General features: G+C 39.1%; 1 protein-coding gene and 1 long non-coding RNA gene across 19 annotated transcripts in view; one reads left to right on the top strand and one right to left on the bottom strand.

The window, feature by feature from the left end:
• The window catches only part of LRRC7 (leucine rich repeat containing 7), a 208,311-nt gene that overhangs the window by 137,476 nt on the left and 51,708 nt on the right, over nucleotides 1-19,127 (bottom strand). For all 17 annotated transcript variants that reach the window (XR_013840333.1, XR_013840334.1, XR_013840335.1 and 14 more), the window contains one exon: nucleotides 4,505-4,707. Coding sequence is in view for 14 of the 17 variants with exons in the window: in XM_079982232.1 (XP_079838358.1) it covers nucleotides 4,505-4,707 (203 nt within the window). In the remaining 3 variants the exon portion in view is untranslated. The remainder of the gene's footprint in view (nucleotides 1-4,504; nucleotides 4,708-19,127) is intronic.
• LOC307219230 overlaps nucleotides 1-19,127 on the top strand; it is a 63,555-nt gene that overhangs the window by 13,558 nt on the left and 30,870 nt on the right. The gene's annotated exons all lie outside the window — the stretch shown is intronic.

Raw genomic sequence — 19,127 nt, 5'->3', positions numbered from 1 at the left:
TTCCCCCAGCTCAGCTCTTGTAACAGTTTCAAAGGCTTCCTCTAGAGAGAAACAGTTGCTATTTGTATTAGTCCTTTTAAACACAGTTCAAACAGTAAAGTTAGTTTCAATTTTCAGTTACTTGTACTCCTTTTTAAGAGCAGACGGAGAGAAAAGAAACAATGTATCTCTCTTATTTAGCTAGCTGTCAGCGAACGTTCTATTCACTGTCAACGAACAATCGAAAAACGTCAGTCTTACTAGCAGCCCGTTTCCAGGTTCGGAGCAGTGGTATTTTGACTTTCTTCGCTCTCTCCTGCAGGCACACACAATCCAAAACTTCCCCCCTCTTCTCCTGCTTCCAAGGGGAGTTTAGTGTTTTCTACTGATGGAAATTTAGTCCTTTACAGTAGGCTTTCCAAGACTTTAGCTTACAGCCTCTTTGCTGCGATCTATTTACAAAAGGGGGAGGCGGACTTCCTGTTTTGAACTTCCCCGTTTCGGTGCCAAATTAAGACGTTTAAAAATCCAATTCTCCGCTCTACTCACGTGTAGTTGCTTTAAGATCAAATTGTCCACAGGAAAAAGTCAGCGCTCTCCGGCAACAGCTATGCGGCTTCGCTCCGTGGAAGAAGCAGTCAATTCAAAGCACCGTGCCACTCACCCCACGTCGCTCCGGAACCCCGAAACCGGGTTTCCGTGAGTCCCCGTGAGTGGGGGAGGCGCAAAAGGTGCCAGCTGAATCCCAGGTTCACAGGCTTCACCCACCTGTGATTTTTAGTGGGTCTCCGCCTTCGCCGTGGCGGCCAGACCCAAATTTCCACGAGGCAAATTCCTCCCGATCAGAGGAATTCCGCCATTACCGGAGGCGCCAACCCGGAAGTCTAGAACAGGCTTCCTCAACTTCGGCCCTCCAGCTGTTTTTGGACTACAACTCCCATGATCCCTAGCTAGCAGGATCCCTAGCATGATCCCTAGCCATCAGGGATGATGAAAATTGTAGTCTCAAAACATCTGGAGGGCCAAGGTTGAGGAAGCCTGCTATAGAAGAAGCATTTGTATCTAGAATTTAAGATTATGCTCTCTGCTTTAATAAAGAGAAATAGCTCAATGGACAAACCATGTTATAGCTTGTTGAGATTTGGTGTGTGGACTATGTAAATGACCTCACTGGCATAAGAAAACACATTTTATAATCAGTGTAGTGGTTCCACAGAATGAGAAGCATAGAATTAAGTTCATGTACATTTTTATGGGTACAGCTAAGGTCACTAAAAGTTGCAAGTTTTCAAACTACATGTTCTTAGCATAAGTGTTCAAAACGGAGAGCCGATGAGCTTGAAAAGTTATTTTTATTGATAGCAATGCAAATCTCAGCTAGATGAATTAAGAAAAAGGCAACATTATTGTAGCATGAATCCTGGGGGCAGGGAATGCCTTTTAACCTGCATTGTAACATCCTGGCAATTTTGCCACAGTTGCTGTCCTGGATCAAGTGAGGAGAGGGTCTAATCTGTCTATCTACAGATAAACAAGCTATATTACAGCACTGCCAAAGTTATATTATAGCCCTCAAGTACCTTTCATTGTGAAGCTAAGATGGTGCATTCATATCTTACAGGAAAAAATGTAATGTAATGTTCTCAGGTTCATTATTAAATGGAAAGTGTCAGCATATTCAACAGCATTTTCTATAGACTTCATAGATTATCACATATTTTAATGAGGTGCTGTACCTCTCACTCAACTATCTATTATGCACAAAATTATATTGTGATGTACTTGTGGCCACATGTTAAAATTCCATGCTAGAATCTCTTTTTAAAGTGTGATCGTCGAGATGACACATTTTGTGTTCTACACACACACGCATCTAGAAAGTGGAATCCCTTTTTTTAAAAAGTCTCTTTAAATTATTATTAAATAGTAACCATACATTATGATTAAAATGAAGCAATAACTCTGAACTATCTACTGACAAATTGACCTCTATCACACACCATTTCATCTCTATGAGGCAGAAAAATATGATTTGGTATCTGGAGTCTTCTCTATCAACAGATACATACAGCTGAGTAAATGACTCACTTCTCTATATCACTTTTCCTTCAACCCCCTGGAGAGTATAACTAAATTGCTTCTCCAGTTATAAACAATTGCCCGGTGGAGTGAATAAACCACTGCACTGAGCATCCAAATTTGGCTAAAGACGCAAGAAAAGGGGAGATAGTTTAGCAATAGAACAATACAGAGTTGGCAACATCTACCCAAGTCAAGCAGTTTTAAGTTCCTCCACTGAAGTCAATGAGACTTAATAATTTGGAATGAAGGATACTGTGTAGCTTTTGCTAGAGTGTAAATTTAAAGATTCAGCTCCATATAAAGCAAGGGCCACTGCAGAGGTTGTTTCCTCCCAAACAGATGCTACTTACTTGATAAGAACTAACAAACTGGCTTTTGGTAATGTGATACTGGGGCACTAAGCACTACAACAGCAATATGCAATAATGATGCCACAAAAAGAAGTGTTTTTCATGCACGTGTAAACTTTCCAAAGCTCATCCAGCCCTCAAAAATGAAAGTTGCTTTGTGCTATGTTTCCCAGTGAGGATGTGTCTGTGTTTTCCTCCCATTCTTTCTCTCGCAAAATTCCTCTAAAGCTATGAAAAGGACATGGACAGCAAATCTCAAATGTTAAGAGATTTGAGGCACTATGGTGACATGAATATACAGGTGAGCTGTACGTGTCAACAAAATATCCGTTTGCTATCCAGCTTTCACTTGTGCTTTCCACAAACCAGTCTCCTTCCTCGAGTCCTTCAGTGTTTGTAGAGGGCCTAGGAGAGAAGCAAGGATTTTTCTCATTTGCACTGTGACTTGGAGCAGATAAGGAACTGCAGCTGTTCTTGTGCTATTTCTTCTCTTAACTCACTTGTGTTAAGAGTTGGGGGATATTTTGCTCTCTCCTAAACCCTCTGCGTGCTTCCAAGGCCTTGGCAAGGTGCTATTCTGTTTGCACTGCAGTTTGGAGAAGATAAGAAAGAAATAGCAAGAGGCTTCTTCTCAAAACAAGTGAGAGAAGGAACTGCCTCTCTCCAAGCCCACAGGTAAACGCAGAGGCTTGGGAGATAGGCAGGCACCTCTGTCATTTGCACTGCATGGAAAAGGGAAAAGACAGACAGAAAGAAAATATCTTGTTTCTTGCTGTTTCATTTGCAGTACAAATGACTGGGTGGGGGAGGGATGTGCATGTGTTAGCCATCCTTCACACTAGAAGAAAGGTGAAGTTGTGGGAATCTAGTCAGTGAATGGCTTCAAATGTTATGTTTTGAGACAGAAGGGAAAGGAAAGAGAAGGTGCAAATTCATTTACTCACACTTCCTATGTAATGATCAAAGCAGTGAGCAGTACTGTTGGCTGGTACAGTGGTGCCTCGCAAGACGAAAATAATCCGTTCCGCGAGTCTCTTCGTCTAGCGGTTTTTTCATCTTGCGAAGCATCCCTATTAGCGGCTTAGCGGCTTAGCGCTATTAGCGGCTTAGCGCTATTAGCGGCTTAGCGGCTATTAGCGGCTTAGCGGCTTAGAAAAAGGGGGGGAAGGGGAAAAACTCGCAAGACTCGCAAGACGTTTTTGTCTTGCGAAGCAAGCCCATAGGGAAATTCGTCTTGCAAAGCGCCTCGAAAAACGGAAAACCCTTTCGTCTAGCGGGTTTATCGTCTTGCGAGGCATTCGTCTCGCGGGGCACCACTGTAATGAGGAGCGTAAGCTTATGCCAGATCTGAGTTTTCACATCTATTGATGGAAGAGAGCAACTGTGAAGTAGATATTGTAACAGAAAGGAGACTTTTACTCTCTTGCTGCTATGACTGTCAGTTTGGGCAAGCAAGGGCTTCTCAGGTAGACTGCCACCACATTTACCTTCTATTCCATCTAACCCAGGCTAGAAATGAAACCTGAAGTTACTTGATCTGTGTACCCCAGCGGCAGCAGCAAACAACATGGGATACAGGCAAGGAATGCACAATACTGTATAATAGTGCCATGCCACAAATTTTCTCATTTATACATAACAGGAAGAGATGTGAAAATGTTAAATAGGGTTCACCATGTCTAGGTCTCTAGCCTACAAAAAAATAAATATTTTCTTCATATTAAGCAAATGACACATCATTAATATACCCATGAGCTTAGAATTTGTTGTGACTTAATTCTAGCACATTCTAGATAATTCCCAATGCATATTTCTTGAATAACGTGGCATTAATAAAGGAATTTCAATTCATACACTTGGAAGGACCAAATCCACAGACCTCTTTGTCTGTTTGCAGAGCTGAAAGCAGTATTTTCTAAAAGTAGGAAAATGTGTAATTAGTTGACAGTGAGAATATTTAGAACTCTAAATACTTGAACTCAGCAGTTTGTTTATGCCAATTTCCCTTTTTATACTGCGAGTTCCAAGCAGACCTTAAATGTTCATTCAGCAAGGCAACTGCATTTGTGTATTAGAGAAAGAACAGAGTTTACCTTAGGTAGCTCTTCAATTTGATTGGCATCTAGATAAAGCTCCTCCAATGTCCGTTCAAAGTTAAAAACTTCCTTTGGCACCTGCTGAAGGCTGCAGTGGGAGTAATCGAGCACTGAGATAATTTCTTCTTCCCCCCGAAAACATCGGCATGGCACCAGGCGACCAATAATTTTCCTTTTGGTTGTCATCTCCAAACACTGAACTAAAAGATAAAATATAGAAGAGAAATTGATTTCCAAAATCATTGTTTCTGTTGTTAGAAAAATACCTAGTGAACATACCTTTAATAGCATGTTTATATATAATTGGTAAATGCTAGAAATTATCGGTATAAATACAATTAGGTTTTTATAATTAAATGTTATTAATACTATAGCTGATATATAGTATAAGATCCATAAAGTAATTATAGTATTTACAATATAAATGCTTAGCACATAGTATCAATATCATGTTTCTATATTTAATGTTGAAGTCTTTTCTAACTAGGTTATTTTTTTATACAGTATACAAGCTAAAGTATATTTCGTCAGAATCCTCCACATGCCCACAATAATATGTTTAATCCATGCAATTTTTTCTTGCATTTAAGGAAGCACACACACCTAAGCAGTTATACTGAACTTGATAAACATTATCTGCTCCACTTTCCATTATTCTATAAAACATCAATAATTTTAACTTGGCTTAAAATTGTAACCTGGTTGCTGGTTATAGGTCACTACACTTTTTTACCATGGGAATCTGTTTTAAAGTCTTCCAGATCAAAACTCCTAAAGCCCCAAACCACCACCTAATTGTGCATTCTGGTGAAGAACACCAGATACCTCAAGGCGAAAGGATGAAGGGGGGTAGGGAACGCTGCTATATAACAGTAAATCAGTCAACACTACAATTTAGGTCCTCTGTTCGAGCTCACAAATGCAAATACAGTTTACACACAATGCTTTTAAATTGCTTTTAGTGTTGTTGACTGCTTTGCTATGGTTACAGATAGGTAGCCGTGTTGGTCTGCCATAGTCAAAACAAAAAAAATTCCTTCCAGTAGCACCTTAAAGACCAACTAAGTTAGTTCTTGGTATGAGCTTTCGTGTGCATGCACACTTCTTCAGATATCTGAAGAAGTGTGCATGCACACGAAAGCTCATACCAAGAACTTAGTTGGTCTTTAAGGTGCTACTGGAAGGAATTTGCTTTGCTATGCTTTGTGATCTAGCAGTATATGAATACTTTTAAGAATAAACAAATAATAATCAAAGAAAGCCCACTAAGGCAATGGGACTTTCCCCCATCTCCTCCCCCCTGCAGCCCACACCTTCCCCCCTCCTGTGGAGGAGAGTCTAAAATAGCATGGGGGGGGGAGAGCAGAAGGGAGATTGTTCAATCTAGTCTTAGTGCAACACTGAATTACATCCATTGTGTGCCCTGAACTAAACCCAAAATATGCAATGCACAATTATAATATATTTGGAGGGGGTTTTTGGTTGTTACCTTTTAGTCTAAACTGATCAGGATAAAGAAGCAAGCACACAAACTCTATTCATTATATCAAGCTCATTCAACAATTATTTACTGTAAGGACCCTACTTCCAGTGGCTACTTTGCATTCATCTCTAAATATTTAAGTCAAAAAATAAATACATAATTTAATATTCAAACTCTTAGGGAAAAGGGATTTGAACAGAAAAGCTGGAAAAGCTTTTAATTTCCCTAGCAAGGACCATGGTTTCCAATGGGAAAACGTAAGTGCAAGGAAGCATATGATGACACAGAAGCATATGATAGCACAACAGTAATTGAAAATAACAACAACAACAAAAATCTTAAATATCTGTGTACATTATTGGAAAAGAGAATGCTCAGTTGGCACAATCCAGAGTATAAATGAACTCTGATTTCTCTCTCTCCATACAAAGTTATCCTAATAATTTAATTTTGTAACATTTGAGCCATGTGAACGAAAGGTACATGGCACTTATGAGTCCTCTTCTCCACCACATCTCATAATCTACCTTTTAGACAATATAGCTATAACACAGAAGAGAGTTCAAAAGGGGGGGGGGGAATCCATCAGGCATGGATGGGCATACAGTATTTGCATAAACTACTAAATATTTATTTATTACTAGAACCCTGAAATTTACCAACCAGTGTAAGGTCAAAATGGTGTCTCATTATTATGAGCAGTGAAACACTTAGAAATAAAGAACAGGCTTCCCCCACTAAGCATTGATTGAGTTAAATAATTTATTTTCGATACCGGAAGTGGGTTCGCTGTTCTTTCACACAAAAACCCACTTTTGGTTTTCATTGTTTCAACAGCTTCATTGGAAAAGCCTCATTTTCACTATTGTAAAAAACTGAGAGTCAGAAACCTCATAACTCACTCAGGGATTTGCCAGTAGATTCCAGTTTACCTTCTGCCCCCACCCCCTTGCTAACAGTGCCCTTAGGTCTTTTGCCATTTCCCTGTATTCTGGGCATTCATCAGCCTCTTTGCTGTATTCCAGTCATCATTCCCACATTACTTCTTTATATATTTACACAATAGCTTTATATATTTACACAATATATCTTTATATATTTACACAATATCTTTAACATTTCCAACTAGTCCTCTGTTCCTGGCTAGAACCTAATCAAGGTTTGGGTGGTGCTAGAACCTAATGTCCCGCAATTTCATACCCTAATCCTACTTTAACCACATCTGCAGAGAGTCCTGTATTAGAGGTGCCTTTAGCACAATAAGAATCTCTCTGGTTAATATAATCACGAATAAAGACAATTCACTAAGAAATAAACCAAGGAAAACAACATAAAATGAGCAATTGAAAAATCCTCAGTGAGGTGCAAGATTCATCAGGAATATAATAATAATACAATCAGTAGTCAACTGATAATAACAAAAACATTTTTTATTATTTAAAAACGCTATTCCCTTCAGCCTCCTGTAACAACAAATAAGCATTTATTGTATTATTCAGTATATTTATTTCCATTCTTCCTGGAAAAGCTGTAAACAACTTTAAAATCTGTAACACTGGAGTGCAGGTTTATACTGCCATTGCCTCCGGGCAGAATTTATTATTTATTTATTACATTTATATCCAGCACCTTCCTCTAAAGGAGCCCAGGGAAGTAAATATGTCAATGCAGAACTATCACAAATTAAAACTTCTTTAAAAATCACCTACTCTAAAACTAATTATTTCAGGGTTGCCAGGAACAGACCTTTCAACCATCAGATGTCTGGGTAAATAGGAATGTTTTAAAATTCATCATAAAAGTCAACAGTGAAGGAGACTGACACAGCTTGTTAGGGTCGGCATTCCACAAATGAGGGGCCACCACCGATAAGGATCTGTCATGGGTCAACACCAACCAGAAACTGTTTGTACTGGAGAAGGTGCTCTGTTAGGTACTTGGGTCCCAAGCCAGTGGTGGCCAGTGATGCGGTGTGGGTGGGGCATCTTTGTCCTCCTGGCTTCCCAACACAGTGGGGAATGTAGAGGGTAGGGGAGAGGCACAGGAAAGCTTGGTGTGGTGCAACACATGGTGGTGGAGTGGTGGACTGGCCCTAGCACCTTGTCTCTCCTCTCTGGGTAGCCAGCAGCAACCAGCTGTGTTAGGAAGCCAGGAGGACAAAAGTGCCCCATCTGACCAGCTACTACTGCTAGTATTAATGCCTTGAAATGGGCCTGGTAGCTCAATGATGGCTGGTGTAATGCTCTTAGGACTGGTGACACACAGTCCCTTCAGGCAGCCCTACTTACCAATCTGACAGCCGCATTCTAACAGAATGAGAGAATCACCAACGTTGGAACCTTTGTATTTGACCTTTGCAGGTGATGTGGACAGGAATAATAAGAGCCAGAGTAGGGTAGTGGTTAGAGCATAAATTGCTAATCTGTAGACTTCCAGACATTGTTGGGACTCGAACTCCCATCAGCCACATGGCCAAATCAGGGATGATGAGAGTTGCAGACAAGGAACATATGGAGGGCCATAGGTTAGCCACTCTCAGCTATAATATCAAATTACAACTTGGGCAACCTAGGCTGAAATCCGCACTCAACTATGAAGCTTACTGGGTAATGTTGGAGCAGATACTATCTTTCAGCCTAGCACAGGATTATTGTGAGGCAGGGAGAGGGGGCATGTACGCTACCTTTTACTCTTTAAAAGTTGTATAATGCAGTAAATGCAATCAATAAATATAGGATTGCCTTCCCTTTGAAATAAAGCTGAAATAAAATAAAAATTCATGGTATGTTTCTAATTTTATTTCCCTCTTATTTTCTTTTGGATGAGCGGAATTGTGGCTGGAAGAGTGTGGCTGAGTTTGACACTCCTGCTTTTATTATGAGTTGTATGTATATGAGTCGTAATTGTTTTTAAGTTCCTGTGTTGCATTATTATGTTACTTATGTTATAAACAATACTGCCCTGTAGCCTCTTGGTGATAGGTAATATCTAAATAGATAGATAGATACCAAGTTTCCTCAAAGCACAAAACTACTCAAATAGCTGTAAGTAGCTTATTTATCTCACATGATATCCTGTGCTAAAGGAACCTTTCTCTGCTCCAAGAATCACTCTCAGATGTTTCATTGTCTCAATCAAGTGAGAGTTCTGTCAGCCCCTAGCAATTACAAGGAGATTAACATATGAATGCTGTCAGGACAAATCCCCTTTTCTCCATCACATTTTCTCAAAATATGAAGAACAAGTGAAAGAGGCAGAAATGAGCATCAGTGAGACCGAAGTGCACCTGGTTTCATGTTTATCAGTGCCAATAACGATCTTTCTGTCTGACTGCCTTTGGCCCACGGGTATAAGTTAAAACAGAGTTCACGGAATAAAGCAATTTTATAATTTAGCTTGGCCAGATGCTGACTTTTGATGTAGCATACAGTAATTACATTTTAATTAGGAAAAGCTATCAAAGTTTAAGCATGTTTACAGTGCATGTAACTCAGTCTGAACCTTCTGAATCATTCAGTTCCCTCAAAATTGGGTGAGAAAAGGAGAGGAATTAGATATTTACAAATCAGTTTAGGTTCTCTCCACAGAACACCAAACCATATGTGGAGGAGGGAGCCATGATAACCCAACCAATAATAAAAACAACATTCAACTGATTTTACTAACACAGGGGATGGAGCAATTGGTCATAGGCTTAAGGCCGATATGTAATTGGCCATGTATTTTATTAGAGGGACCTGAAAAAGGGATACATTGCAAGACTATAGCACACATGCCTTACCCTTAATAGTGGCATCTTCTCAAAATCAAGATTAACTCTGAGATTTATGATTTCCAGAAATGAGTATTATTTTGTTCTTATGTAGAAAAATATATTTGTCCATTGCAACTGTGTTTTCTCATGGAGTAGGAGCAATATTGTGGAGAAGTGCATTATCTCTAAATGAAAGTTACAGGAACTGTTTACTTTGCTTACTTATCACTAGGTCTCATTCAAAAGAAGATGTTGTACACACTGCTATCCAGAAGACTTCTGTGTTGCATTTTATATATTTTTAGAGAGTTTCTGACCTTATGTCCTGAACTTTCTGTCCCCTTGCATGCAAAGCAGCTCCATCTTAGTGTTTTTCTGAGCTTGGTATTGTACAAATAAATGCCCTTAGGATATCACATCTTTTGTAGCTTTTCACATCATCTAAGGTTAACAAATAATTGAACAATGACATGTATTTGGAGATGTCTTTAGAAAACATACTTTCCCACAGGCATTCCAAAAGCCGCATTAACATTGCATATATTTATTCAGCAGTAAATTTAGTGCTTAAGATAAATCTCAAATGCCATTTTGATGGAAACCAGGAACACACACAGCAGAAGAAATGGAAAATGAGGTTACTTTTAATGCTGTGTAATATAGAGGAACAACATTATAGTTTTAAAATGTCAAACACGCAAATACTATGGATTTCTAATGCTATTCCCAAATATCATTTCCAAATATCATTCATTTTTTTTTTTTACTGGAAAACATCTTATTGAAATATGTTTCTGAAAAATGTAGCTAAACGAAGAAGCAGAAGAGTTTATTTACTAGTTAAAAGTCAAGGAAGCTGCTCAGTGTAGAAGTCTGGCTTTCAGGATAAATAGAATTAATTTGGTGGTCTATAGTGCTTGTCCATGTACTTGGGGGGGGACACACCCACCATGATAATCTACCCACATTTAGAATGAAAAATGAAAATAGTTTCTGAATGTGATGGTAGCATGCTTGGTACCATTCTTTGGTCATACCATACCATGTGAATCTCCACTTAATGCATTACTTTTTATTTGTCCTTGGCATCCGTGGAGTGCACCTTTGGGGATGAAATCAAACGGCTGCGTTAGCAGCACCAAAGTGACCTTTCTGGGCACAAGCCTGGGCAGGAGGTTCCATAAATACATTTAAAGTCCACAATACACTTTAATTCAGTGCTAAGCATATACACATTGCCCTTTTTAATAAAGCCTAGAAAGCTGAGATACAAACGATATTATGAACTCCTTTCTTTCTCTTCTGTGTTAAAGCGAAAAAAGAATCTACAGTAGAAAAGCAAATGTAAACAATGCCATGGTGTCTGCTCTGCCTTTATAATTATCTGTAAGGCTTATCCTCTTAGAAGGACCACGTTTAATCTAGCATAAAACCATTGGTTGTAAAGAAATTAATTAAAATAAAATCTAATCTCTCTTCAATTAGAGGATCTTTTGTGCAGCAAAATAACTAATCCTTATTTCTCACTAATCAGGAGACGTGGAAGCTTTCTCTCCTGTTCAAAACCAAGTAAAAACAACATCAAAATAATAAAAGGTTTTACTAGATCTTATTAGCATTTTATTTTCAATACAGGTTTGATAAATGCCATGTACTACCAAAGGTTGGGTAAAGAAATTGTAAGAATGTTGCAAAACTGAAATTTGGATTTTACTAACCCTACAGATATCTCTGTATTTGCAAAATTATTTAAAGCTATATATGCAATTGAAAAAGTAATGTATCGGTTGGTGGTAAGGCTTTCATCAGCAGAATAGAAATGGAGGCACTTTTCACTGATTCTCCTCCCCATCTTCCTAAATTTGCTCTGGAGGGTCTTCCTCCCAATCATCTGGAGCAGATTGAGGAGTGGGGAGGGGGAACTCACTGAAAATGGCTTCCTTCATTGTTCCACTGACAGAAGTCTTATCATCAGCTGCATAAAACCATTGGCTATAACCCAAGGTTCTTTTACACCTGATAATAGTGTGTCACAGATGGTTTCAGGTATAATACACTTTTGCTATACTTATTGTGAGTCCTTTCCCCTACTATACATAAATGATGTTCAAAGAGCTTCAATCCTGAACACAATTAGATGGCTTAAACAGAAACAAAATGGATGTAAAATAAAAGAATCGAGGAAAATAACAACTATGTAGAAACATTTCCTTTGTTCCTGCTGCTTTTCAAGAAATTCTCTCTACTTTTCATTCAAAGTAGTCATGGGGCTCCAGGCTCTAGGAAAACAATGGAACAACAATGGAACAATTGAGCCTGCCATCAAGAAACTGTTTCTGAATGTGTACCTATAGAATTAATAAATGAGATGATCACCAGACATCCATATAACGTTATTCTGTCCAGCAGTTACCTGGTACATTGTGAGCTATTGTCAACTATTTACATTGTTTTTAAGTGCATTTTTCAGTATATCTTTCCTTTTCTAATTGCTGGCAGCCATCAGCTATATATTATATTGGTATCACATCCTCTAACAGCATATTCTACCCCAACTTACTTGTTTGACCCTTTTCAAGAGCAAACACACTTCTTGAATTCTGTTGTGAGGAAAAGCAGTGGGTAGTTACAGCAAAAATGGTGGGTAGAGAAAGGGTTAAGCCTGCCCACTTGCACCTTTTCTGGTGAAAATGACAAGGAAAAGTTTTATTAACAGAAAAGCAAGTTTTGTAACATGAAAAGCTCCTGAAAAATAACAGGATAACATTTCATTGAAACAAATCTTATTGCAGTAATTTGTAAGCCGTTACCTGCATGGGTTGTTTTCTTCTTTTTTTGCAAACTCATACGTGCAGTTCCAGAGTTTAGTGGAGGCTGTTAGAAAAGTGACATCTTATCTGCCTTGTTAACTGACACAAACCAATAAAAAGCACAGTTCCGGGTCATTCTGAACCTGTGCAATTGCCCACCACCAGCACCAACAAAACCTCAAGCCCTAAACTTTGGAGTGTTGAGTACTTGTATTCTTTTAAGTCCATCCTGTAATGTTTTGAACAGGTTCAAACTTAAAATCTCCGCATCCAAGCCTTCCCCGCAAAAACCTGCTCTTCATTGATCAACTGGAGCAAATGTCAATCGGGTTTTAAGCAGACTGACGTTTGCTCCAACTGGGCTTTTAAAAGCGGGGTTTTGTAGGGAGAGATCTGGAGCAGAAAAAAAAAGTGTGCTTGGATAGGGAGCCTTAAAGTGTGGACTGTGCCTGGAAAAAGCAGAGGAAAAGGAAGTGTCCATAAGCCCTAGGAGTAGGATACCACCTAGGAACGTTTTTAAGGAGGTGAAACAAAAACGTTTCAGAAACTTCCATGAGATTAATGGCTGCAAAAATATCCACCTCAAGTTGCTCTTCAAACATTCATGGCCACATGGATACTAGGGTAATGCACAGCCTTACAGGATTTCTGGAGATACATGCTTTAGATAAATGGAACAGTAGACAATTACATGGTTGATTACATGTCTGCCAAAGCATATGGACTACCATTAGGAATCACAGAGCAGTGGAGATTCTGAAATCTGCCACCCACCCAAAATGTTAGAAAGTTTTTTAAAAAGTTGTAGTGAATAGAAATTGTGTTGAAATGTATTTTCAGTGCCTATGGAAAATCTAATCTTGAAGTAAAGAAAGAAAAGAGTATAAAAGTAAAGATCACTAATATTACTACTATTATTTATTAAGCTTAAGTACAGCCCTTTCATCTGAAGACCACAGGGTAGTTTACAACATAAAAATACAAAATGAACACACAAAATACATAGCATAGAGTAACACCACCAGTAACCCCCTCCCACAAAAACATAGATTGTTTAATCAACCAATGGCCTGGCAACATTTTCACCTGGTGCCTAAAGATATGTAATGAAGGCAACCAGACGAGCCTCCCTGGGAAGAGCATTCCACAAATAGGGAGCCACCACAGAGAGGGCCCATTCTTGTGTTGCTACCCTCTGGATCCTAGTAGCAGAGGTCACTACTATGGTGTCTACAAAGGATTTTTTGTGGGGGAAGGTCATCATTACATTTTTCCTTCTTGTTCCCATATTGGGGGGAGGAACTGCAAAGACCAGATGATAATGGCATGGCTTTAAGCTATATTGTAATTGGAAGCTCACATTCTTGATTTTTTGTTCATATCAGATTGTCAACATTTATATGCACTACAGTCCAAAATGTTGTTGTGAAAAGATGTCATTAGTTTCCAAATGGAGTATCATTATAACAGAATAATTACAATGTACTCAGCAGAACAGAATGCCCCGATATTGAAAATAATCTGAACAAAACAATGGAATATTACTCAACTGGGTTTTCAGTACATAGGGGCACTTATGATTAGCCTCACACACCAAGAAATTAGACAGAGAAATGAAAGTTTCATTCAACAATTATATTTTCATTAAAACATCACTGTATGATATTTCTTAATATACTACTAATTTGATCCTGCAATAAAACCACAGAAGCTAGAGACAGTAGCAGAAAAACCACAGAAGCTCAGAGTGACTTATCATGCTGAAATTTCATAATATAATTTCCACAAATTTTATAAAGTAATGGCTGTCCCTTTTCAACCTGAAAGGTTGTTTTCTGCAGCTCCAGAGAAGCGGACACGGAGCAATGGTTCCAAACTACAAGAAAGAAGATTCCACCTAAGCATTAGAAAGAACTTCCTGACAGTAAGAGTTATTCGACAGTGGAATTTGCTGCCAAGGAGTGTGGTGGAGTCTCCTTCTTTGGAGGTCTTTAAGCAGAGGCTTGACAACCATATGTCAGGAGTGCTCTGGTGGTGTTTCCTGCTTGGCAGGGGGTTGGACTCGATGGCCCTTGTGGTCTCTTCCAACTCTATGATTCTATGATTCTATGATTCACATGTATAGAAGCAAATCTTTACTTCCTCTTCTAGAGTGTACTGGACTGGGGGAAAATCATTATCAGAAGTAAAATAAGAATATCCTCACAAATGTAAATACAGTGGTACCTCAGGTTAAGTACTTACTTCGTTCTCGAGGTCCGTACTTAACCTGAAACTGTTCTTAACCTGAAGCACCACTTTAGCTAATGGGGCCTCCTGCTGCTGCCGCGCCACCGGAGCACAATTTATGTTCTCATCCTGAAGCAAAATTCTTAACCAACCTGAAGCACTATTTCTGGGTGAGCGGAGTCTGTAACCTGAAGCGTATGTAACCTGAAGCGTATGTAACCTGAGGTACCACTGTACAGTGGTACCTCGTGTTACGTGCTTAATCTGGTCCAGAGGTCTGTTCGTAAAAGGAAACCGCTCGTAACATGAGGCACGCTTTCTCTAATGCCGCGACACCAGAGCGTGACTTCCGCTCGCATCCTGGGGCAAAGGTCGCAACAAGGGGCATCTACTTCTGGGTTAGCGGAGCACGTAACCCACAGCATTCGTAAGGGGGACGGTACATAACACGAGGTACCACTGTAAGTACATTTTATTACCGGTATTTAATGTTTCCTAATTTGAGGGTCATCTGAAGCAAACACATGAAGCTGGTGTTAACCATACTCCCCTCCCTAATGCAACTAACCCCAGTTTCATGTTGGCTAAAAATAGTGTGGCAACAACCCTTCAGATCAAAATTAGCAATGGACAGGGGGCCCTCTGAACCCTAATACCTAAGCTGGGACCTTCAAAACTCTGCATTAATTCCTGGGCATACTGACGGTGAACATACAGACCTTTGTGATCTGGATTATATGCGATGCCACACAGTATTTTTCAGATCTTCTGCTTTCAAGAAACCCTTCCACATTAGCCTGCTTCTTGTGAAACCGACATATTTCTTTCTATAGCACCAGAGTACTGCAGAACACCCTGTGCTGTCTTCTAGAACACAGATACTGTGCACACAGAGTGCCTCCTAGGTTGGTAAGGACTCACTGTTGCTCTACACAAGCACATAACAAATTCCCAGGAGGGAATAAAAAATGATGGAAAATCTGTATTTTAGAGATGTGTTGTGCTATTAATCATACCCTCACTATGGGGATCCCTCTCCTCCCATATAGGTCCCAATGAACCTAGTGCACAGTTTGAAAAGCACTATAATAATGTACACATTAACTGAGCAAAAAACAAATCTACAACTACTATGTAGTTTTAAACAAATGCAGATTTCATGCTATTGCACTAACGGGATTTTATTAACCATTCAACTTTTTTACAGTGGTTTTGGCCACAGTTTCCTCTGTATAATTTCTGACATGTTGATCAGCTCAGCAAGAGCTTAATAAAAGAAAACTGTGTTCATGCTGCTGAGGTCAGCAATATGAAAGTTCCATTGATAATACAAAGCACTTTTAGACTGGAAAAGATTTTTTTTAATTACACAGACAACCATGAATTATTATTACTATTAGAAGCAGATATCCAGCAAAAGAAAACTGCACTTCATTATTTGTAGCACACTCAGATTGCTATTCTAATGCAAGATAATTTAAACTGATCCAGATCTGAACATTCATTTTTTAAAGCAAATACAAATACAATTACTATTAAACACTTATCCAGCGTTCAACATTCAAACATATTACTTTATGTAACCTTTCCACTAAGAATATTGAGCAGTTGGCACAAGATCTTGATTTTGGTCATCAACATCTGCATCAAGAGTTCTCACATTTTCTACCATTAGGACCTACCAGAAAATTATTAAGACCCACCAGTCATAAACATGTTGTGCAGGGGCAGAAAATGGTGGCAGATGGAGGTGGAGTCTAGCATAATCAGCTTCAGGTTACTGGCAGAATTTTCTACTGGTATCTAAGATTCATCTTTGGAAATAGCTAAATTACGGTAATTGCCACAGCATTTTCCTTGCAGCACAGAGTTCCAAAACTCAGCTTTCCTGAACATAACTACAGACATTTGTTCTGGAGATATTTCCACATTTCATGCCGAATTTTCTGACAAGAAAAGGCTTTTTCTTTTATAGTTTCTCTTCCCACCCACACATGCCTCTCAAAGCACTTTTTACCCATCTCCTATAATTTCTTCTCCCACTTCCCCTTACACATTCAATTTGTACCTTAGCCCACCTACCCACCCAAACTGATGGTTTATTTCATATTTTCTAGCTGGTTCTCTTACATTCTCTGCTTCATCTTATCACACCTTTCCTCTCCCCTTCCTTTCTATTGGAGTTTGTGTACTTTGATAATGAATATTGACTTTTTAATAGCATTTTCTGTCCCCCCCCCCAAACACATCCTATGTCACTTGGCCAACTGAGCAGAGGAACCTTCCTCTCTCTCTCCCTGCTCCCCTCTGTCTGCCAGTCATCTTTACTCAGCATGCAAGGAGTTGCAGGTGCCGGCACTGGTGCAACTAGCTGTGGCATGGGTAGCGGGTGGAGCAGGCAAGTCATGAGTCACTGGACAGGCTGTGGCACTGAGGCACACTTCAAAGTAGCACAAGCCCCACTGGTAGGTTCCGGGCCCACTGTTTGAGCAACCCAGATCCAGACTAAGGGCAGTAATAGAAAAACACAGAAAAGCATCTAAGAGTGAAGCAAATATTCCAATAGGGTTTAATTTTATGGGTTAGGGAAATTCTGGCCCTCTCTTCTACAACTGTGCATGGATTATTTTAACTACCGGTACTCGGGCCTAAAGCAGACTCTTGATTTTGCATGTAAAAAGCACAGTTCTTGAGAGAAATGATATGACATACTGTCAAAATGCAAACTTTCATGAAAGCAATTACAAATTATGCCATTATCTGCATGATTATTACTATAGTACAGTTTTGGTATCCTGATTTGAATCTCTGTAGTCCTGTGCAATCTGGTCTGAAGAACATACATTCTAATCTCCCTACATTCCATGTACTAACATTCTACTATTTTTTCCTAGTCACACTTAATCTTTGCAGCAATCTTGGAATAAATTGAAAAAGTGATTTCTGGCCACTATAGCATCATCTCATTCTTTTATGGAAATTGCAAAGTCCCTTATTTGCATGCAACCCCAATCATCAACCTGCTGTGGAGGCTGATTGGGGCTGGCCTTTCCTATTATACCAGTCAGTTTGACTTTAGCATGAGGACTGCAGAATTTCCCAGAAATATTAACTGCATTTCAATGGCAGTAAAATGCCTGGAGGGTATTAAAGTACTATTATCTATTGCAGGGGATCAAGTACACAACAAAGGTGTTTAGTCATCCTATGCTTATTTCCTTTCTATACCTGTTTTCCTTCCAAGGTTTTAGTACAACTTTTTCTGTTTTTGTTCTATATCAGCTCTTCTTCCCTTTCTGAAGCTCTGCATTAGAAAATATGTTATCTATACTGATAAAAACAGACCTGCAATTCCAGAAATCATTTTTTTTAAAAATTGTAGGAGCTTCCCTTTAGGCAGCTCTCCCACATGGAATCTTAGAAGTGTATTTAAATTCCCCAGATATAAAAAGTTGATTAACATGCAAAGTTGATTTCTGTATCCACTCAATTTTCTACATTAATAATTGGAAAATGGTGCATAGAAAATATAAAATGCAATGATGCTAATTGATGTAAACTAGTTTGCATGTTGTGCTCTTTTCGAAAAGGCCAATTCTCAGAGATGACCACAATTGATGTGGTAAAGACAAAGGGCAAACACATGTGGTACATAACTAGAGGCAAGACCTCAGTCAATCACTTCTCCCCAGCATGGGACTAACTTAGCAGTTGGACAAGCAACTTCGCCCTTCACACTTCACACAGGCAGCAAACACTGCAGATTCATAAACTCTGGATTAGTTCACACACATGGAATTTTAGATTGTATCCAGCATTAGCCATACTCACAGTAGATCCATTGAAGTTAATGGACATGACCAATGTAAGGCCATGCATTTCAGTGGGTCTAGTATGAGAAGAACTTTATTAGTCACAACTCTTTATGTTTGGGTACGGCTACATAAGCATAAAATGCATGCATCTCTCACCAAGTCAGGAGTGCATTCATAAATTTTAATGCATGTCTTTCTAACGTAGCAGAAAGAAAAAGAGTAGGACCCTGTTCCCAAAAGGGACACAGACAGATATGCACACACGTTTGTGCACAAAAACAGTTGACAGCATTGTGTACGATTTCTACTCAAATGTTATACTTGAGTGTAAAACATAACCAAAAAACATAACCTCCAGACTTGCTGAAACAGCAGGAGTTCCAGAAAGGGTAAACTGACTTCTACTCCAGCACAAAATCAAAACATGGTATTATACGGTATGGTAAGCAAATAAACAAATGTTAGGTTCCAGGTACACGTTTACATAAGAATAATTCAGCAACCCCTGGGCATAATTCAATGAAAATTG

The sequence above is a fragment of the Podarcis cretensis genome (genome assembly GCF_951804945.1).
Source record: "Podarcis cretensis genome assembly, chromosome: 6".
NCBI classification, from domain to species: Eukaryota; Metazoa; Chordata; class Lepidosauria; order Squamata; family Lacertidae; genus Podarcis; species Podarcis cretensis.
Note: the sequence above shows the minus strand (reverse complement) of the source record. Positions and strands in the feature narration are given on the sequence as shown.